Here is a 23248-nt window from a genome sequence, read left to right as displayed (position 1 = left end):
CAAGTTGGAGTACGAGAGCCTCTTGAAAAGTTGTGGGGAGGCACAATTCAGCCCATGACAGTTACTGAGCAGTACATTTTGCCAATTGTAAAAGTTAATTTTGGGCTTTCAACATGTTCACATTAATATTTGTTTCAGAAAAAAGAAGGTATCACAGGGCCTCCTCCAGACTCTTCGGTGAGTTTACATAAATGTCTTCTAAGATCCAAATTAACCTTTATTTAAATCTTTGGTTGGGGGATGGGGCATCGATTCTCTATATCGAGTCTGTGACTAATCTCTAAATCAGATCAAGTTTCCATCTGTTCAGAGAAAGGGGATGGGTATGGGAATTGTCTCAGTGCTCATGGCTTCATGTATAGTTTTTTTTAAGGCGAAGAAGAATGGAACCAATCAAGTATTAGGGCAAAATAAATGTTATTAAAAATAGAATGAGAATGTCCTAATATGAAATCCACTTAAAGGAGGGAAACAGGAAAATACTGTTAGCACTTGTTCCCTTCCAAACATAGACTTTATCTAAGTTATGTGATAACATACTTGATTTGGTAGTAAAGGAATGTCACACATTCTTCATCTGCCAAGTTTGTATTGTGATACAAACTTAACCTGAATGACACTCACATGTTACCCATTGTGGTGCCTGTTTCTTCAGAAACCCATGGGGCCCAGTGATGCCATAGATGCTTTGTCATCTGACTTCACCTGCAGTTCTCCTACCGCTGGTGAAAAGAAAACTAAGGAAGAGGTACTGTTTTCCAAATAATTAGGGGGAGCTTGTTAGAAACCACATTAAACTTTAAAACAACTTTTCAGTTCTGGTTATTACCATTACATTTCTTCTGTCTTTAAGTCTAATCTTTTACATTTCGCCTTTCAGAAATCTACAGAAGAAGTTCTCAAAGCTCAGCCAGCCAGGGTAGTCAAAAGTGCTGCTGCACCCCAAGAGAAAAAAAGAAAGGTGGAGGAGGTATAAATAATTACTTCTTTGAAAATAACCATGGTCTGCCTGACAGCACTTGCTTTCCTGAGCCTGATTTAACTGATGCAGGGAAATCCTAATAGAACGTTAACACATGATGAGGGGCATCTTTTTTCCCTCCGGGGTCTGTGTGGACTAGTAAATCCAGTCAGGGTTCTATTGATTATCTCCAGACAGGCCTTCTGTATTTCTGCAAATGCTATTCATTATTTGAGCACAGCCTTTTTGGTGTGAAACGAGTATCTCATCATTACAACACACAGAAAGATAAGACACCAAAACAGTTGCATTCTTAGAACATAAACCTTCACTGTGATTTTTTTTTTTTAGCTTATTTTTGAGAGAGACCTAGACAGCACAAGTGGGGGAGGGCCAGAGACAGGGGGAGAGAGAGAGAATCCCAAGAGAATCTGCTCTGTAATCTCATCATTCGAACACACAGAAAGATAAGACACCAACAAAACCGTTGCATTCTTAGAACATAAACCTTCACTGTGATTTTTTTTTTAAGTTTATTTATTTATTTATTTTTTTTTACAAATAGTTTATTGTCAAATTAGTTTCTACATAACACTCAGTGCTCATCCCCAAAGTGCCCTCCTCCATGCCCATCCCCCCCTCCCCCCCACATCCATCAGTCCTCAGTTTTTGTCAGCATTCAAGAGTCTCTCATGGTTTGCCTCTCTCCCTTTCCCCCACCATTTCCGCCCTTCTTCTCCCCCTTGTTCCTCCGTCAAGTTCCTCCTAATCCTCCTATTTAAGTTTATTTTTGAGAGAGATCTAGACAGTGCAAGTGGGGGAGGAGCAGAGAGGAAGAGTTGGGGGGGGTAGAGAGAGAGAGAGAGAGAGAATTCCAAGAGAATCTGTGCTGCCAGCAGAGAGCCTGATGTAGGGCTTGATCCCATGAAGCTGCAAGATCATGACCTGAGCCAAAACCAACAGTCAGACACTTAACCAACTGAGCCACCCAGTCCCCTACTCACCATGATTTTCTAATGGAGTTTGACCTGTGAATCACTAGTAGGATGTGGTTGTAGTTTGCTTCTGTTAACCACAATCACCTAATTGTTCCTAGTCCTGAACAGTGGTCCTGCAGCTCACCTGCTGGATGAGAAGCCGTGCTCCATCTACAGATAGTCCAGATAATGCAGGGAGCAGTTTGTGTCGGATCTGCTTTGCCTCTCCCTTCCTGGAGGGGACAGTTATTTTTATCAGGCTGACTGGGAGAGCAGTGAGAGCCACACCCTGAGAGCAGGAGTCCCCACAGCAATCAGCCGTTGTGCATTCAGACTAGAAGCTGCAGGAGCCACTTCAGGCTCCCTAGCTTCCTGGGCTTTGCTAGTTTGCTAAGGGACAGTGTTGTCAGAAATTATTTCTAGAGACACATTTAAAAAAACAACAATAAAGTGAAAATTTACTTCTTGCAGTTTTTATTTTGATATGAATATTTTGTAATAATTATAGCTTGAGAAATAAGGGGTGAAGTGTGCCCCCAGGGTAGAAACGACGTAAGACACTGTGGAAGTGTCTAAGCCCCAATTTTCATTCACTGGTAAGTTCTCTTTTTTCTTTTTTTTTTCCTCTCTCTCTCCTGCTAGGTTTCCAGTAAAATTGCCTTCCTAAAGTCCTCCCCTAATCTGAAACTCATTTTAGAATTTTAAAATTGGGATTTCACAAAGAAGTGGATAGATTATTCACGCAAGGAGATGTTTCCTTTTCTAATGTACAAAATTTTTCCCTCTTTAGGACACAATGAGCGATCAAGCACTGGAGGCTCTTTCAGCTTCTCTGGGCAGTCGGAAGCCAGAACCTGAGCTTGACCTCAGCTCCATTAAGGAAGTTGATGAGGTACTGACCTTGATTCATATACAAAGCATGTCATTCTGCGAGTTGTGAAGCTAAATGCATTATGCATGTTTAGAATTCTTAAACAACTTTTCTTTTCTGCTTTACTTTCAGAGTCTAGTTAACTTAGATCTTCATTCTTGCGTGGTTAGCAACCAAGAAGGATCTTTGAGAATTTGTCTTTTAAACATCTAGCATTTTAATATGTATAGTGAATGCTAATCTCTTCTGCCAATGTTTAAATGACACCTGACTAAACAAGGTAACCTGGAGGCAGTGGCTGGGCGAGAAAGAGGTTGTCTACTCTTGTGGACATTGGAAATTTGTATTTTCAGAAGGTTTCCAGGTGCTTCTCTTTATAAGGAGAGAGAGAGAATGCTGTGGATGGGGAGAGGAGATCCTTATTATAACCACGAAGAAAACTGTTGAAAATCTTGTCTCAAATTAGAATAATATCAAGCAACGATTAACTCTGTAACTGCACTTCCTGCATGGCTACCACACTTCAACATCTTAACAAGCCTTCTGAGCCAAAGCAAACTTCTATTTGGTGGAGGAGAGTTTTAATATGAAATTACAGTTTCTAAAGACTATTTCAGCTGAGTTCTCTGGTATAAAAGAGGAAGATGGCCTGTGGGCATTGTTGACAAAGCAGTATAGTTGGGGGCATGGAGGTACAGCCTGGGCACCCTCGGGAGCACCAGCATACTGGCTCAGGGAGGGGAGCAGGCAGGTGTCGCTGTCATAATGCCCTTTCTCTTCTGTCACTTCCTGTTCTGAATCACTGAGGAAGGTGAGTCTCCCAGACTCCCGGCAACTCTCGCTGAGTCTGGGACTGCTCTGGTCCACAATGGGCCAGTTTCTATCTTCAGCTTTCTTTGAGGGCTCACCAGGCGTGGTGTGGCATGACAGGCTTCGTGAAGACGAACACAAGGGAGCTGGGGAAGCAGTCCTTGTCCTCCAGGACCAAGTAATGTATTGAGAAGAAAGGAAACTTTCATAAAGACAGTGCGAGACACACATTATTTAAAGCAGCCACATAGACAGATGTCTGAGGGAGAGGGTGGGCCCGGAAGGACACTGGGGGCCGGGGGGGGGGGGGTGGGGGGGGGGGGGGGGGGGGGGGGGGGGGGGGGGGGGGGGGGGGGGGGGTGCAGGGAGCAGACCAAGTTGAGTTACGCTTCCAGCACCGGGTGGCTACAGGGTAGGGAGCCAATTGTACTTTTTTCCAAGGCTTTTTACAGAGAATGCTGTGATTTAATAAGACCGTAATTTGGGGGAGGAAAGGTATAAACATAAATTTCAGGGCAAAGAAACTTAGGGTGACTAAAATCAGGTAAGTAGCTGTAAAAAATGTTGCATAAAAATAAGCTCTTGAGTAGTTGGGGTAACTAGTTTTGGGATACATGTATAAATGTATTATGTTTTTTCTAGAAAACCTACATAGCAGTAAACCCCTAAAATTCTAACTAAAACTAAAAGGATTGTTCTTCCCATTCTTTCTATTCATTTCTTTAGCTTATACTATTTTCCAAAATTTATTTATTTATTTACTTACTGCTTACTTAACATCCAAGTAGTTTTTCTAAGTATGCACAAAGTATAAAAATTTCCTAAGATCTTCCAATCTTCTGGATTCTTAAGCTGAATTTTAGTGCCTCATAGTGAGTTTATTACTTTCTGGATAGTCTCATGTTGTGATAAGCCTCATAAAGTTTAATATTCTATAGGAGTCCAAAGCCCACTTCAGTATATTCTATACTAGAGAGCTCTCTACAGGGAACTGCATAATGCTTTAGAGAAGACTTCCATGCCTACTTATCATTCTTATAATGTATCATAATATAAGTATTCTACAATAGTACCTCATTTATCCTCCCCATTTCTGTCTGTGGTTACCTGGTCTGGTGCTATTTCAATTCAGTAGACCTAGTTCTCAGTGCCTACATTGCAGGCATTTGAAGAATATAAAGATCAGGGGCACCTGGGTGGCTCAGTTGGTTAAGTTACCAACTTTGGAATTTAGGTCAGGTCACGATCTCACAGTTTGTGGGATGAAGCCTTCCATCGGGCTCCACACTGTCACTGCTTGGTATTCTCTCTCTGTACCTTTCCTGCTCAAACTCTCTTTCTCTCAAAATAAATAAACTAAAAAATATATATGTAAAGATCAAACAGGAATAGAAAAGATTTAACTGTGCATGTGATCCTTATTGTCCACAGCCTGGAGAGGATAGTCTTATACAGGTGACTTTTTGACTTTTCATGAAGTCTGTGTGATGGTTGGAAACCTCACAAATCTCTGAATGGGGAATAATACCACTACATAATAGGATTTCCTCCATGTGTTGTTGCAGTAGAATATAACTGGAAATATTAAAAAAAAACAAAAAAACTTTCATCCCTTAATGAGAGTTGTTAATTTATAGGACAATAAAACTGTAATTCTAAGCCTAGAAGAGTGCTTGGCTCATTACAAGTGCTTAATATTTTTGAAATCAAGCACTCTTTCAATTGAGAACTACAATTTTAGGTTGAAATATAGAGCAGTAAGTTAAGCTGGAATTTGCTGTGTGATATTCCTCTTTGTGCACAGGAGCTCCTTGTTTTGTGATCTAAATCCATGCCTTGGTACAGGTATCAATTATTAAATATCATGGAACTTCCCATCTAGAAGCCAGGGGTCTACTATAGAACTACACTTTTATCTCTAATGCAGTTGGTTATTCATGGTTCAGTAATCCCATTAAGTCCTTAGTGAAGGGAGTCCTTTTTTAGTACAGCATTATCTACTGTAGCCAACTTATGGAAGCATCCCAAGTGTCCATCAGTAGATGAATGGATAAAGAAGATGTGGTATATACATACAATGAAATATTGTTCAGCCATAAAAAAAGAATGAAATTTTGTCAGTTGCAACAACATGCATGCAGCTGGAAAATCTAAGTGATGTAAGTCCAGTCAGAGAAAGAGAAACACCTTATGATTTCACTCATATGTGGAATATAGGAAAAAAAAACAACAACAACAAGCAAACAAACAAAAGAGGTAGACACAAACCAAGAAACAGGCTTTTAATTCTAGAGAAGAAACTGGTGGTTACCAGAGGGGAGCGGAGGGGAGGTAGGGGGATGGATGAATTAGATAAAGGGGATTAAGAGTACATTTACCATGATGAACACTGAGTAATGTATAGCATTGTTAAATCACTGTATCATATACCTGAAACTTACGTAACCTTGTATATTAACACTACTGAAATTTTTTTTTAAAAATTATTAAAAAAAAAGTCCTTTCAAGAGAGGTAAAACCAGTTATCCATGGATCAGCCAAGATTTGTGATGAGATGCTTCTCCCATATCTGGACTGTATATAACATTCCTGGGAACTGCTTGGTTTTTCCCCCTAGATAACTGAGTAAGACATGACGGCTATTGAAACAATTACAACTAACATCTTCACTGTGCTTAATGCTTAATGGTGCTTAATGGTCTCAAAGGATATTTTATTTCCGTTTCTTTAGTGATCCTTACAAGTCAGTGGACTAGGTAAAAATGATTGTTAGCCCTCTTTTCCAGCTGAAGAAAGACCAAGTGGCTCCCCAAGGTCATAGCGCACCTGAGAACAGGTCAGGGGCATCTCTCCAGGATTCCTGGCCCTGTTGTTTTTCTCTTCATTTAATGCTGTCTTCCTCACAGCCAGCCGCTTACCATGGTTTTGTGCTGTGTAGTTTACAAAGCATGGAGACACACTTGAATCTGAGATGGTTTTCTGTACATCACTCACGAAGTACATAAAGTGATACCCTCTTGTTTTACCTGCATTACCCACATGTTTTGTGTTTTATTTCCTTCTCCCCTTTGATCAGGCAAAAGCCAAGGAAGAAAAACTTAAAAAGTGTGGTGAAGATGATGAAACCGTCCCATCGGAGTATAGATTAAAGCCAGCCACGGTATGCTGTTAGCCATGGCACCTAACAGAATATGTCCCTCTTGTCTTCATTTTCTGTTGGGCCTGTTCCCATGATGCTTAAGGACATGATTATGCTAGTTCATATACTAACTGAAAACCCTAAACCCTTTCTTTCCTGCTCTCTAAAGCTAGTTGATGGTCTCTGAAGTAGTAACCATGTGGTGGTTAAAATTCCCGCAAATCCAAGTGTTCCAGCTATTAACAATGCATGTAACCTTGAAGCATAAGAAACAATTTGGGAATAAATTTTTCTGTAACTGCTGTATGGATAAAAGCACCATAGATCTTTGAAGGGGGTATAGACATAAATGTACAGCTATTTATCCGTGTCCTTAGTTAGGGTGGTTTTGCTGGTAGGGGTTTGGGTTTAATGTGAGGAAGGTGGACTTCTGTAATTATATTCTGTAAATTACATTAATTTATCTTTGGAAAATTACACGTAAACACATGACGGAAAACGTTTCTCATGCTTATATAGAGAAAGTGTCCTTGTATGTGCTTATCTAGAAGGTTTCTCTGTTTTACAAATATTCTAAATTCTGAAACCTCATCTCCAAAAATACAAAAAATGAATTGTAGGAATGAGATCTAGCTCTTTACCCTGGGTTGGAGAACAGAGACTTTTTTTAAAAGTTTATTTATTTTAGAGCTTAGCTCTTTATTCTGATACTTGATTTTAAAAATACTGAAAATTTATTCACCCAAATATAAAAAATTCACTCAAAAACAAATCATTAAAATATAAGAAGAAAAAAGTCTCTCTCCTATCCTGGAATTCCTTAGAAGAAACTTACTGGGCCATGAAAAGAAAATGTTCTATTTCATTTTCAATGAGTTTTCAATTTTGTTTACAGGATGAAGATGGAAAACCACTTTTGCCAGAGCCCGAAGAAAAATCCAAGGTTAGAAAATATTCTTCTGATAATTAAAGAGCAAAAGAACTGCAAAGTATAAATTGAGGATCATTTTGACTGACAGGATTTCACTCGGGGGACTTTGAATGCCAACCTCATAGTAAAGAGAGGGTGACTTGTGATAGCAACACTTGGCTCATATCTCTGACTCCTTTTCACATACTTTATTTTTTTTCCTCATGAATTATTACTAGAATATTGGGAGTTTCTAGGTGAAAATCATTGGACATTAGGAGCTGATGTCAAGAGGGTCTCCGATTGTTGGCACTTCACAGTTTGATTATAATCATGACATCAGATACTTTAATGATTCTACACTGCCTTAGCTTGGTCTCAACCAGTCAGGTCCTCACTGAATGAAGAGGGTGCTGTTATCTTTCCCATTTTAGGTGTGAAGAAACTAAGAGAGACGTTATGTAAATAGCGTAAAGATGTAAAGATCATACAACTAAAAACCAGCAAGGCCAGGACTTAAAACTCAGAGCGTTTACTTAGCACAGAAGCATAGCTTCTAGAATCACATTCTGTTCTGTCGTAGATGATTGGTATTAGTCAAAATCTCCACGTGCTCTAAATGAATGATACCATTTTATCTGAAGGAGGTAGGGATGGGAGAACTCTGCTGCCAAAATCCCAGAGTCTTAGGAAAGGAGTATATGATCTGTGTTCTAGGAGGTCATTAGGAAATTGTGAAAAACAGTCAGATTCGAAAAAAACTAGACAGATCTTCATCGGAAAGAAAAGGCAGTTTTATGTAAAGAAAATTCTTCTGAAACTGAAGTATCAGGAAAACGTTGGACTAAATGAATCAAGAACGTTTTTGTGGTACTCCAGTGTTTAGTATTCCTTATTTGTTGCATGCCATTTATCTTACATTGATAAATAAAAAACACCCCAAATATGAATTTTGGTTTTAGATCCTAAAATACGGCTTAATATGTGTTAACAGAGAATACTCTATGTAAAACTTTTTTGTAACCAAAAAAGTCACTTCATAATAATGTTTTTCTTATATTCCAGCTCCTGAGTGAATCAGAACTTATTGATGAACTTTCAGAAGATTTTGACCAGCCTAAAAGTGAAGGAAAACAATCTAAGACAACCGAAAAAACAACAGAAGTATGTTTCTAAAAATAGAAGTCTCTATTTTGTGGGGCTTTTGAAGATATTTTTCTATAATCTTAAAAATGTGAGGCCCAATCTATTTTAGCATGAAGTAGTTGATGGAGACCCATTATTCCATCTTTTTTTTTTTTTTTACATGCAGTTTGCATCTTGATTTTTTTCTAGATGGGCTTTCTTTTCCCAAACTGGCCCAGATGTTCTTGTAATTTAAGTCCTGTAATTATTCCTTCCAGAAAGATGTGGTGGTCATATCATTCCTGTGCTCCAACCTTCAGGAGCTCCCCGTTGCCCACAAAATAAAAGTTGCTGTTAATGTGTTCTGGCCCCGGCTTCCTTCCCTCCCTAGATGTGTTCTCCCATTACTAAAGCGTAACAATAAGTGCTTACATGTATGTGTCCTTGGCTTTTCTCATGTGGTTCTGTAGAATTCTGTGTAGGATAACCTTCCCTCCTAATTCGAGATCATCAAAAATGTTAGTCATGCCTTTAAAGCTGTGCTCAAGTATGGCCTTTGTTTCCTGCTTTTTCCTCCCCCAACCTTACCACCCTTCCAGACCTACCTACGCAGAATACAGTACACCCAGGGCTCTGTTGTTCTTTGTATATCTGTTAGGATCTTTATTACAGGCAAGCTTTTATCTGTCTTAGTCTTCACCGGTGATGTGTATACATAGTTTTTAGTAAATAGTAGGTTCCTTGAAAGAAGGGACAGTGGCCTATTAATGACCGTCTACTGAGCACCTTACTTGTAGGATAACCTTTCATAAATGTCTGGATTAAAAACAGTTTGTTTGAAATTTTACTTTGTGATAAAATAAGATAGCACAGTGGTTCTCAAATTTTAATACCAGGCTCACCTGAGGGTTTGTTAAAATACAGATTACTGGGCCTCACCTCCAGAATTTCTGTAGTATTTGGGGTGGAGGCCTAAGAATTTGCATGTGTAACAAGTTCCCTGGTAAGGCTGATGCTGCTGGTCCAGGGACCACACTTTGAGAACCTCTGGGATAGTATGACTACCATACATTTGTAAACATACCTGTTTACAGTTGATAAGATACTCTTAAATATATAAAAATGATGCACTTATATAAAACATTACTTTATATAATTGACATATCATTGCTATATATTTTCTGAAAACAATATTAATAATAATAGTTGCTGATACTATTGAGCCAACCATGTTCCTAGATAGTATGCAAAGCACTGGACATGTTTTATCTCATTGAAAGCCTCACACTGACCCTTGAGATGTAGGTACTATTATTGTTCTCATTTTACAGATGTGAAAACTGAGTCTCAGAGAGGTTAAGTAACCTACCTAAGGTAAGAGGTAAAACCAAGTTGAAATAATGGTAGAAGAGTTTCTACCTGCCTCTATTTATTCACTATTTAGCAATCCTTAGGCATTTGAGAAAGTCATGCTCACAGCATATAATATAGCAGAGTGTATTGTAGTCCCTTGTTGAGTCTTACCAGATATTTCTAAAACCTCCTCGTTGTACTTGCCTCTCTCCGCAGGCATCTCAGGCTTCTGCCTTGACTCCTGTGAGCGAGGCTGTGCCTCGGACTTCCATGTGTACTATACTGTCCGCACCGACCAAGCCAGCTCCCTTGGTGAGTGCTGCCTTGCACATTGAGCAGTGTCCTGGGAAGGTAGTTCTTTCTCCCATGCACTTGCCGCTGTATGTTACCAACATACACTTTATTCTGATAAGATAAAAAGAAAATCTTACAGAACTATGGGATCTACTGTTCTTTTGTAGCCAGGATGTGCTACAAATTCAGGCTAGATTTAAGGTGTTTATTAAACTTCTGCAGGCTGTTTTTTTTTCTTTCACCTTCTGAAATTCTTTGTGGTTCCTCAGCTGTGGTGGATAATCATGCTTTTTCACTTTCCCACATCTTCAAGCGTATTGGGAGTTCCACAGATAGCCTGATGGTACCTTTCGTTGGCTCTCCTGGCAGAATAATCTGCACCAGTATCATCACGACTTCTCTCCACTTCCATCTGAAAGGGGGTTAACTCAGTTCCTTTCCCCTTTCTTCTTGCCTTGACTTTATCTCACTTTCTAACTTTTGTATGAAGTATGGTAATTAAATAGTTGAATCTCTCTTTTTGAATTCTATGAGTTTCATTTCTGTTAGCAGGTAGAATCTGACTCAGTAACAGTTGATGGAACTGTGCTGTATTACCATAGACTTAGTGAATAGCTAAGTTGTTCTAGATGCTTTGCAGGATCTTCATATTAAATGTTCACAAGGACATTATGAACCCTGTTCTGATCATCTCTCTCTTATAGATGAGGGAAATGAAACTTAGAGTTGACCTTGAGCAATCCATTTAACTTTTCAGAGCCTTGTTGAGATAAGTGATAAGGCTCCTGCTCTCAGTTACGTTAGCATCTAGTGTGGATGTATGGCTGAGTCTCAAGCTTTACAGTACAATTGTGATCATTCTCATACGGAAAAAATGCAGGGGGAACATGGACAAAGGTACCTGCCCCTAGGAGGAATTAGGAAATACTCACAGAGGGAGAGCAAGATCACACTGGGAAGTGGAATAGCACTGTTTTCCTGGGGAGAACAGTAAGTCAAGGACAGGGGAGCATAGAGGTGCAAAGCACTTGGTGCACTTGGGTTTAGTGCATTTAGTTGTTCAAGAAAAGAGGGTGCAGAAGTTGTAGGACATGTGTCTTGGGTGTCCTGATGTGGCTGCTTCCTGCCAGGGACATTCTTGGTGCCTAGTGAAAATCCCCTCAAAGTCCAGGGTCTCCCTTCTGCATTACACGGGACTTGACCTCTTTTTGAGGTCTGTGGGTACACTCCTGAACTTTTACATTGTGGGAATTAAGCCACAGGCCACAGTAATAAAGAATTGGAGAGCGGGAGAGAATGTGGGGTAAGACAGTGAAGAAGAAAGAACAGAGGCAGTGACTGGAATCAAAAAGACAATAGCCAACATTCCAGAGCAGAACTCTGTGACCTAAACATGTATGTATCCTCTGCCTCTTGTGCTCCAGGTGACCGCCAGGGCCTTCCAGGGCTCATTCCTTTCCAACTTTACCCTGACTATAGAGTCGAGCACTGGATATTTAGTGCACAGAAAAGCGCTCTGCTTTTCCATTTCCTGATGGACTTTTCTGGGCCTCTGTCCCATCAGCTCTGCTGACCATGGTTGCTGAGATTACTGTCACTGAAATTGGTTGGCATTTCTGTAATTGGGATATCCATGAGAGCCAGAAAGAATAGCTATGGAGTGTGACAAAGGTCAGAGGGCCTAAGAAGCGCTTGGAGATGTGAGCCAAAGAAAACTGAGCATAGGAAGGAGCTGAATGTGTGCCCTGTGCAGTTCTTGTTCGTATAAGAAGAAAGTGAGTTAAGAAAATCTCAATACTAGTTGTGAATTTGACAACATGAAATACTACAGAAATAGAAGTTTCAGGCCCTAGTCCTGTTTCCTGATTCCTTCGTTCTTAACGACTGCTGTGTCTCCTAGCTTTGCTCTGTGGTTTAATTCTTAAACCAAACCAAGGGGAACAAGCTTAACAGGAAGTAGTAGTTTCCAAAGATTCCACAGCAGAGAGCAGGAAAAAAACCGAAGTAAATTACATGTGAGGACGTGTCTTAGATCAGCTAGCGATTCTGATTGCTTGGTTAAGACTTTGGTCACCGTACCTCTTGCACTTCAGATAGAATCCCAAACAAATTAGATAATCAGGGATTTTTGTGGCTCCTGGGAATAAAATCTATGCAGTGTCCAACCACCAGATGGTGATAAATCACCTTCCACTCAGGTTCCATTTCCTCGTTGATCTTTTGCAGTGCAGCTTAGCAGAAAAACTTTTCTTACATTGATGTTTAAGCCATATAAAACAGACACTTTTACTCTAATATTCAAATATGTATTCTATGTGAGGTCATAGGATTTTATCAGAATAAACTTTGAGACTTTTTAATTCAGAAGCTTTCACACTTTGACCAAGAGCAGCAATAGGAAATTCATTGATATTTCAACCCAGTATCTATATAATAGAAAAAAAAGTTTAATTAGTAGTACTTATCCTTGTTATGTATGATGCATCCTATTTTCTGTTGTTAAAAAAAAAAATTAAGTCCTGGGGAACCTGGGTGGCTCAATCAGTTAAGCATCCAACTCTTGGTTTCAGCTAAGGTCATGATCTCATGGTTTCGTGGGTTCAAGCCCCACCTCGGGCTCCTGTACACTGATGGTGTGGATCCTGCTTGGGATTCTGTTGTCTCCTTCTCTCTCTGCCTCTCCCCCGCTCACGCTGTCTCTCTGTCTCTCTCTCTCAAAATAAAAAAAATTTTAAATGTCCTGCCCATAAACTGTTGAATTGCTTTTATGAACCACCAATATGTGGATCTTGACCTGTGATTTCGAAAAAGTCAAATCGAGTCCTATCTTTTAGCCAAAACAAAATTTCTCCTTTATTTCCCCTTTATATCATTCATGTTGTCTTCACCCAGTTTCATTTTAAGAACCAGCATGGCTAGGGCTGACTGCATGAGGGAGCACATCTCCTTTTGAACAGTGGGACCCCAAGTAGACAGTTCCCGTTGTGCCACTCAGGTTAGTCAGTCACCTGAATCAGCACGCATCCACCTTGGCCAGTGGAAGCCTCATAAAGAACACTAACTTCTGTGTGTCAGTCGAGGCTCTGCCCCAGCCACTACCTCTGGGATGGGCCAGGCTTATTTCACAGAACGTTAAGAGGAATGTCCTTTCATAGGTCTTTCTGAAAATCTTTCCTGGGCCATCTCTAGAATGATCACCATAAAGGTCACTTCTTTGCTGGCTTTCCACTTATCTGACGTATACCCAACTATTGTCTACTTTATTTCCAAACCAAGATGCTGGTTTAGTTTATGTTAAGTTTCTCCTTGTCAGTACATGTTGCACTCACTTAATTTAAGAAATTTGGTCTAATTTTCTTATTTTAGGTTTTTAAAACAGAGATTTTAAAGGTTTTTTAATATTATTTATTGGGGGTGGGGGTAGCAGAAAGGGAGAGAGAGAATCCCAAGCAGGCTCCGCACTGCCAGTGCAAAGCCTGACAAGGGGCTTGAACTCATAAACCGTGAGATCATGACCTGAGCCATCCAGAGTTGGATGCTTAACCAACTGAGCACCCAGGCACCCCTAAACATAGATTCCAATTCACTTGGAAATTCAGATTATTAAAAGATGACTGTGCTGCTTATCCAAGCCTGAAATAAGGATATGCCCTTCTGAATTGTTTGTTGTAGTCTCTTTTAAAAGGAGTGATTAACTACCTTCTTCGTATATCCATGAATATGCTTTTAGAAAGGCAAGGTGCCAGATGATGCTGTAGAAGCCTTGGCTGGTAGCCTGGGGAAAAAGGAAGCAGATCCAGAAGATGGAAAGCCTGTAGAGGATAAAGTCAAGGTAATAGCAGCTCAGTCACTTACTGAAAATAGCTGTTACTAATGTTCCTCACTCCCCAAGCAAGTTAGTCATCTTTTTTTTTTTTTTAATTTCCCACAACACATGATCAGCTGGCTTTATCTGTTTATGGAGCATATCCTGCCTAATAATCTAACCTGAGTAAAGTAGTGTTTCACTGCATGGATTGCATGCACATAACCTCTGAATCTCACCTGGGCCACATGCATTTCCACTGCCAAGGAGTCCTGAGAGAAGAGGCAGCTGTCCACCTCACCGTTGCCTTTGAGCCCAGTGAGCATGGTGGTGGTGTCTGAGCCGGCTGAGGTAGGGGAGGGTGTGAAGATGAGGTTGCTGTAGGAACTCTACACATAGGCCATACATATGTTCTCACCTAATAATGGAGTTACTTCCCTCAAATGTAGGCACTTAGGCATCTGCTTTGTGGGGATGTGTTAGTAATGAGAATGGTATAATTTTTATTCAGGAGAAAGCCAAAGAAGAGGATCGTGAAAAACTAGGTGAAAAAGAAGAAACAATTCCTCCTGATTATAGATTAGAAGACATCAAGGTAAACAGCTTGGGGTGTTTTTCTATTTTATTTTAATTAATACCAAATTTTATAAACATAAAGAAGGGACATGGAAACAGGCCCAGAATACAAAGAACTTGTTTTTAAGTGAAAGTTTTTCCCTTGAGTGAAAAAAATCTAATGCCTAAGATGCCTCATTTTTTCCCATGTAATACCTGGTTTGTTACAATACCAGAAGCAAAAGAAAAACTTAGAGAGCCTTTATATAACTAGAAAAACCAAACTGAAGAATAATTATTTCCTATGAAGAAAAATTTGCAACTCTTAGATATTCATTGAAAAGTAAGAAAGTCTGTTTAACATTGAGTAGAAGGATAGTTCTGTTTCATTTATTTTGAAAGTATAGATTGTACACAGCAAGCGGCGCGGGGTGGGGGGCGTCCCTATTATGTATTGGTCATTGAAGTACAACCACTTCAACAGGGGCACACATGGACAGTAGAACAAATGTCAGTCATCTTCACGAGATGCCACTACTTAAGAGAATATACAACTAAACATATATGCACTTGTATGTGTTTATATACAACTATATATAAATATAGCCCTGTGCCTAGTTATTTTTGTGTATGTGGATAAATGGGATTTACCATTCATTTATTAATTTTTCATTACTAAAAAGCTTCAGATGCTTTAATGCTTTTGTCCTGTTTCTCAGAAGTGGCACTTAGAGTCATCTGAAACATGGCATCACCTGAGTCATAGGATGAGCTCCCCAGGGCAGAATTTGGTCTTTCCTACTTTCTGTGCTATTCCTAAATTCTTACTACAGGGTGTGGCACCGAATCAATGGAAAGTGGTTGAATATATTGCCTATAAAGTTAGCCGGCTTTTTTCAGGCAACTTTCGCAAAGCCCATCCCCCCGGCAGGTGAGGGGTGCATCCCTTTGCTCCCTTGGTGTCCTGTTAGAGCCCTGTCACAGAACCTCGTGCCCACCTCAGCTATCCGCATGTAGGCTTCTGAGGTCACAAGCCATGCGCAGTTCATTTTGTAGCTCCCACACCTAGGGAATGCCTGAGCTATTGGTTAAAATGAACTAATTAGAGCATATTCTCTGGTGAGAGAATGTTTTTCCTGAAACAATGAATCTCATTTATAATGTGCAACGTCAGGTATCACCTGCAGACCCCTTACAGTGTTTACAAGGGTACATATTTGGGATAAATCCCACAGGATAAATCACGTGAAATGATTAATATCATGGTTTTCTCTCCTGGATAGGATAAAGATGGAAAACCCCTCCTGCCAAAAGAGCCCAAGGAATCACTTCCAGTAAGCACACCACTTTTCTCTGAGTAGATCTTTCTTATTTGGCCCTGATTGTTAATTCTGGAAAGGCATAGCTTTCTTTTTTAATAAGTCGATTGGCAATAAATCGTGACATCATTTGAAGAATGAGGAAACAGTTGAGGTGGTGTTTGTTGATAAATTTTCTGGTTCTTCCAGCCCATGAGTGAAGACTTCCTTCTTGATGCCTTGTCTAAGGACTTTGCTGGCTCCCCAGACTCTTCATCTCTTGTGAGTCTGAAACTCCTGGTTTTATTTCCTTACTTTTAGGGTGGCAGAAAGAAATGGAAACTAGGGACTTAGAATCTGACTTTGGAGCTGAGGAAATAATCATAACATTCAAGACTTTCAACTCATTGTAGCCATTAGAAATGTGTTGCATCCTGAAAGTGGACATTTACAACAATGTAACTAATTGAACCAGTGTGTACTCTATTAAGTATACCAAAAAGAGAATTTAAAATTGAGTTTATACAGAGTTACATCTCAAATAACTTTATCTGTTAATATTTTTTACAATAATCATTTTCCATAATTACCTCTTAGGAAAACTTAGCTCTGGGTAGAGTAAATAGTTCCTCAAAAATAATTCTGTTACTAGAAATTTTAGGAAGTGTTGGGTAATGGTAATCAGATTTCTCTACTACAGGAGTTTTAGGGCTTATTGTAAAGTCTCTTGGAGTGCCCACACTTAAGTAACTCCAGACCTTTTTTTAAAAAAATTTTTTTAATGTTTTTATTTTATTTATTTCTGAGAGAGAGACAGCATGAGCAGGGGAGGGTCAGAGATAGAGGGAGATACAGAATCTGAAGCAGGCTCCAGGCTCTGAGCTAGCTGTCAGCACAGATCCCGATGCAGGGCTCAAACCCACAAACTGTGAGATCACGACCTGAGCTGAAGTCAGACGCTTAACTGACCGAGCCACCCAGGTGCCCCACTCCAGACCTTTTACGTGGGATTGGGTTATCTCTTTACAAGATTCTTATGTGGACAATGGAATGGAAAATATATTTGCTGAGAAACAGAATGAGTAGCAACTAGAAGAAATAATGATTCCTTGGAGGTGCTCAAAGTTTTTGGACTCTGGAAAGCAATGAACCCGTCAAAAAGGGGTTACTAACCAGGGTTATTAATAGGGTCCTCATAATACCCCTATTAAAGCACCATTCCCAGGCAGTTGAGTCACCCCATTCCATGACCTTCGACTCTTCCTCCTCCATACAAACAGCTTATATTACTCAGAGGTGCTTGAGTCCTAATTTAGGGAAGAATATAAAGTGAGCAGTATCCTTGGAATGTGGAATCCTGTCATTATGATGATGCAAAACATAAGAACAAATAGAATAGAATAGAATTCTATTTAAAAAGAGAATTTTCCAAAACATTCCACTACTGTCAGTGAGATCAAGGAGTAAATTCAAAATAGACTATTTAAAAAATAAAGGATATGACATTTGCAAATCAAAATCTTTGATAAGTAGGGTGCCCTGCTATAAACATTGGGGTGCATGTGCCCCTTCAAATCACCAAAAAAAGAAAATTAAAAAAATATAGTAGCCTGAGACTAAACTGGCTCATAGTTGCTTGATTTGAAATTACTAAAAATTTTCAAGATACCAACAAATGTAAAAGAGAAAAAAATCTTATTAAAATAAGTCAATGTAAGAACCAAATTAATATTTATAGCCAACAGTAGGTTTTTATGAGTGGCTAATATTTTATAAAACATTGGCAGAAATAATAGAGAAAAATCTTACCAATGAAATTTAAATTTTAAATTATCAAGAACCAGTATGTACAATACTTTTTTAAAACAAAACGTAAAACACACAATTCATAGAATCTAAGCAAATAAAGAGATTAGAACTGTTTTCAAACTTTGCTTCCAAGAGAAGTTTAAAATTGACTCTTTTAACAGCTGGTCTCGTGTAACATAACTGTATCTTCAAAATCATGGCTTTACATACTTGCTTCTGCAAATAATGATGGTCCTAAACTTAAAACTTGATTAATATAGCATTATTAACTAAAGTCACTTAAGTCTATAGATGTATAATTTTTAACAAAGATAATATAAAATTATTAAAGTAGTAATTATTTACCAATGTCAGAAATTAAATATTTACTATCAGGAGAATTCATATAGTGTTATATATCAAATAAGAATAATCAATTATATATGTACAGAAGATGTATTTCAAATGTCACATTCACATTTTAAATAAAAATTTTTAAGTAGACAATCCCTTAATATATTAAAGAATATTTAATTTCAAGAATCAAATATTGGATTTAAGCTAGAAGCATTTCCTTTAAAAACACAGTATAAAAAATTCTATTATCTTTTCTGCTTAATGTTGTATGACAAATCATTAACAACACAGGAAAAAGAAATGACAAGTATTAAAAAGGAACATTTGTGTATTTGTAGATATCCCTAGTTGTAGAGAGCACATATGTAGTTATTAACATTGTGTATGCTGTGTTTATCAGTAATAGATTAGAAAATACAATTAAAATGAGATGTCAGACATGTAAGGAAGAGAGCAATACAAGAAATGAACAGAAAAATGAGAATATGAAGAAATTAAAATATCTAAGATAGTTTTACTTGGTGTCTGAAAAGAATCATGACACTTCTCTCTAATCATTTTGTAAGTTATTTTTTAATTAAACTAGCAATAAGGTACTTTATGTAACTCAGTAAAATTATTCTAAAATATGTTTGAAAAGCAAAGACATAGGAACATGAAAAAATACTGAAAAGCATTCAGTATTTTTGGGAAAGATTAACCCAACTGATGCAGGGATTGATTTATATGACAATGATCAATTCAATCCTGATTCAGAAAGAAAAGCTATAGATTAATGGGAAAAACTGAGAAATGAACATAAAAGATTTACTCTATTCTTTAAAGGAGAATCATAATTTCAGAAAGATTCTGGAATAATATACTATGTAATATTAAGAAAAATTAATAAAACCTCACACCATATACCAAATATAACGCATTGCTTGTACATCATTATCCACCTCATATCAGACTTAAAAATATGTAACAAATATCTACTTGAGTCAAGGAAGGCCATGGAAAACAAGTGTGCTTAATTCATTGCTTTTAGCTTTATGACTTTCTAGCCACTCTGGAGGGGGCAGTCTGCAGAATATAGCCAGCGCCAGAAAAAGAACCACTGGTAGAAATTCTACAGACTAATTAACAAGAAAGCTGAGAAATTGCAAACAACTTAAATATACACCTAGGAACATTAAACAAACCATGAAACTAAGTCACTATGAGATTTTTCAACATTTGGAATAATAAATAGGAATAGGAATTAGGAGATTGTGTAAACTGCAGCTATGGAGGAGGAAGTAAAATAAAAATTGACTTTGATTATGTATTACTTAGAGGAGCACCTGGGTGGTTCGGTGGGTTAAGCTTCCTACTCTTGATTTCTGGCTCAGGACATGATCTCATCGTAGGTTCTGTGCTGGATGTGGAGCCTGCTTGAGATTCTTGTCTCCTCCCCAAAAGATTATGTGTTACTTTTCATCCATTTGGATGAAGAGAATAAACAATAATAAAGCTGTATTAAAAACAGTATTTAAGTGATGTTATTGCGGGCATAGTTTTATATAATATATTGCATACAAATTTTTATTTTATTTTTTCTTTTCTTTTATGTTTTCTTTTCTTTTATTATTTTATTTTATAAAAGAAATTTGATGAAGCTAAACTTTCTGCTGTCATCTCTGAAGTGGTTTCCCAAACCCCAGCTCCAGCCACGCACACTCCTGGCCCACCCCCTCATACTGCGGTAAGCAGCATCTTAGAAACACGGTTTTACAGCAGCAACAACAAAAAGCAAAAATAGGGCCCTCACCTTAGAGTAAATGAAAATAAACAAAATTGTTGAAAAGATAAAGCACTTTTTGTTTTAGAAGAGGTAAGACTGGCAATTTGGAGAGACGACAGTATGCCTGAAATAATTAAATGAAAGAAAGTTTATGAAATATTCCACACACTTTCCTGGAACTTAATATTATTGTTACTTTATGAGAATTGAAAGACCAATAGTGAGCATTGTATATATATTTGAATTACTAGATTTAAAAAATTCCTTAGCTTTCCTGATTATTTTCTCCTCCTTTATATTTTTCCTGACATATGTTATAAATACTACCCATTATTTAACCTCAAGTTTATTCTTTGGAATTGCTCAGTGTGTGAGCTGCTTCTCCCAAAAATTCAAACATGTCATGGAAGAGCAGTTTTCTTCCCATTCATTCACGCCAGTAAAACGTGGCCATTTTCATGTTAGCAGTATGAAAGCCTCAGCATCAATATTGTTTTAATTATTTACATGTTCTGAGGCAAGACTGTGGGACCAAAGCTTTTCCAGACTTCCTTGATTAATTTTCTGTGCAGTACCAAATTATACATTATCGAGGCGAGGAGACCACAGCACATCAAAGAGATCGCCCTAAACCAGATCCCCATCTCCTTTGGTAGAAAACAAGTGCCTCATTTGCTAGATGGAAAGGAAGTAGCTTTAGTGAAGTCAGCTATGCTTACTTTCCTTTTGATGTAGCATCAAAGCTTACTTAGTGCTGTAGTCTTAGATTCTGAATGAATTTTCATCCTGTTGGGTCAGCCTCAGGATCATCTGAAAATATCCAGAGGCCCAAATGACAAAGCCAAGACTCAGCCGTGGGCAGCTCCTCCATTAAGAGCTATAATCCTGAGCTCTAAAGAACCGCTTAAAACCAGTAAAATGCTGTGTGTGTGTCCACAATGATGAATGTGCCTGTGCACAGAAAAGAAGCATCAGTATTAATCCAGGCTGCCAGTTACGCTTCAGTTCCTACTCCTGAGGTGAGGGGTTCTGCCCTGGCTGAGTCTCTTGGTCAACATCCACAATGCAAAGGCTGTATGCCTTTCACAAGTTTGTTTTAGAATGACACCTTTCCCATCACTTTTCCCATCGCAAAGTCTAGTTTCAGTTAATAATTTATTTGAAGACATCACTCAAATTAGGTATATATCTTTACTTAAAAGAATACATGTGGGAATCAAAAATAAGCTATCATAATTCATGTGTTTTAGACTGTGCCCAGCAGTGTTGCACACACTGTATGCATTGTTAGGCACGTTTTCCAACACATCAGACCAGGAACCCCCTATTTTTTGGAGGAATCTATTTTATTTTTTTAGAAAAGAAAGGTATCTGGGGGTAGGGTGGGGTAGAAAGGCACATAGAAGTGTGGAGAAGGAAAGATTAGGGAGAAGGTGACCTGATTTGGCTCGCCAGTGACTAATTCAGATTGACTTTTTAGCAGAGTGACAACAAAGAACTGGACGATGCCTTGGATCAACTTTCTGACAGTCTCGGACAAAGGCAGCCTGATCCAGATGAGAACAAACCAATAGAGGATAAGGTCAAGGTAAAAAAAAACCGTATACTAATTGAAATTTAGGGTTTAAAGCATAGAATATCCTACCCTGCACATAAAAGGAAAAAAAGAAAAACCCACTTGGCATTTTAGTGAATGGCTGAATGACTGAAGTCTCATTTTTTTTCTTCTCTGTACCCTGTCGTCTTTATTTCCTCAGTGAGTACTGTGTGAGCGCACAGGTTTAGGCACATATCCTCTCAGTGAGACCACACTTAATTATGGAAAAGTGCAGCTCTGCCTTAATGTTATTCTCTTCCCACATTTATTTTTCTTGGTTTAATCTCATATCAAATGTATGGCACACAAATACATGCGTTTGAGGGTGACTTACTCAGTACATGGAGGGGCAGAGGTCCCCTATTTGTCAGAGGTTTCTGTAGCAGCCTCCTGAGCCATAACTCTGCGTGCAAACCGCTAAATGAAGCGTTGAGCCAGGAGCACTGCAAGGCATGTCTGCAAGGCACACACTGTTAGCCCCACCCACTTTCTAGAACATGAGTAAATGCTTATTTGTGTCTAACAGTACACAGTACCAAATGACCCATTCACCTTGGAACCTGGAAGTAACTGGCCACATCCATGTCCAAGAATGCCCCAGTGGCATTTCAAAAGATCCTTAGGTCTTAATTCTACTGATGTTACAAGAATATGGATGTGAACTTGACCTATATTTGAAAAATGATAATGATACAGAAAAATAAAGCCTATTCCCTCCTCCTCCTGGAGGGGTGGGGAATGAATGTCACTGAATCATTCCGGGACATGCCCCAGTGAGGTGAGGATGCGGGGAAGGAAAAGGTACTGCCTGAGTAGCAGGGACTTTTTGTAGCACTTTTGTTTGCTACTTGTGCTGGCCTCTCAGGGTTTGCTCATGCACATCCAAGTTGTGTTTTATACCTAAATATCAAGGTCCGGCGACTTGAACTTTTTATTTAAAAAGTGAAATTCACATAAAGATAAAACATAGTTTATACCGTTGAGCTTTACCTCTTTCTGTCGTTTCTAAGAACAAATATTTTATCATTTATTTTAAAATACAAGGTAGGAACTCACGTGTGGATTGACCTGGAGAAGCACCTGAGTTAACTTTATTTTCCATCAACCACTTATCTGTTGCAGTCATCGTTTTGTTGTTACTTAGGAAATAAAAAGTCTGTTTTGTCTCAGAAAAGTAAATACTTAACAGTACACGTGTTGTCTAAGTGAAGGAGAAAATATATTCCATGTTTACAGGAAAAAGCTAAAGCTGAACACAGAGACAAGCTGGGAGAAAGAGACGATACCATCCCCCCTGAATATAGACACCTCCTGGATAATGATGATAAGGTAAAGGTCTCTGTTTGGATATAGATCACAACAGCTTTTAAATTTCAGATCTCCCTTGAAATGAATAGGAGCTACACTTTAACAGTAGCATCAAAATGTAACATGACTGAGTGCTTTTAATGTGTTTCTGATGAGCAGGTTGTCTAGAATTCTGTTGAATATCTATCTGAGCCAGTACAATATGTGTTCACTGTGCTGGGCACTGTGGTGTAAATAGAATTGAATAATGTTCACTTACCAGTGCTGAACAGTGATACCAGGGCATGTACACTGATGGATTCTCTTTGCATGAAAAGGCTATAAAAATGATAGTT

At 38.6% G+C, this 23248-nt stretch overlaps 1 protein-coding gene across 7 annotated transcripts in view; it reads left to right on the top strand.

Moving 5' to 3' along the window:
• The window catches only part of CAST (calpastatin), a 105383-nt gene that overhangs the window by 71760 nt on the left and 10375 nt on the right, over positions 1-23248 (top strand). For 5 of the 7 annotated variants that reach the window (XM_039239385.1, XM_039239389.1, XM_039239387.1 and 2 more), the window contains 15 exons: positions 139-177; positions 656-748; positions 881-970; positions 2729-2830; positions 6696-6779; positions 7654-7701; positions 8734-8832; positions 10363-10458; positions 14171-14272; positions 14757-14840; positions 16084-16134; positions 16309-16380; positions 19871-19969; positions 21489-21596; positions 22842-22934. In XM_039239385.1, the coding sequence (XP_039095316.1) occupies positions 139-177; positions 656-748; positions 881-970; positions 2729-2830; positions 6696-6779; positions 7654-7701; positions 8734-8832; positions 10363-10458; positions 14171-14272; positions 14757-14840; positions 16084-16134; positions 16309-16380; positions 19871-19969; positions 21489-21596; positions 22842-22934 (1260 nt within the window). The remainder of the gene's footprint in view (positions 1-138; positions 178-655; positions 749-880; positions 971-2728; positions 2831-6695; positions 6780-7653; positions 7702-8733; positions 8833-10362; positions 10459-14170; positions 14273-14756; positions 14841-16083; positions 16135-16308; positions 16381-19870; positions 19970-21488; positions 21597-22841; positions 22935-23248) is intronic. The other 2 variants (XM_039239386.1, XM_039239390.1) reach the window with 1 other exon arrangement.

This window comes from Hyaena hyaena, unplaced genomic scaffold (assembly GCF_003009895.1).
Source record: "Hyaena hyaena isolate Hyena2069 unplaced genomic scaffold, ASM300989v1 scaffold_156, whole genome shotgun sequence".
Classification (NCBI taxonomy): domain Eukaryota; kingdom Metazoa; phylum Chordata; class Mammalia; order Carnivora; family Hyaenidae; genus Hyaena; species Hyaena hyaena.
The sequence above is the reverse complement of the archived record's forward strand: the minus strand, read 5'-3'. Positions and strand labels throughout refer to the sequence as shown.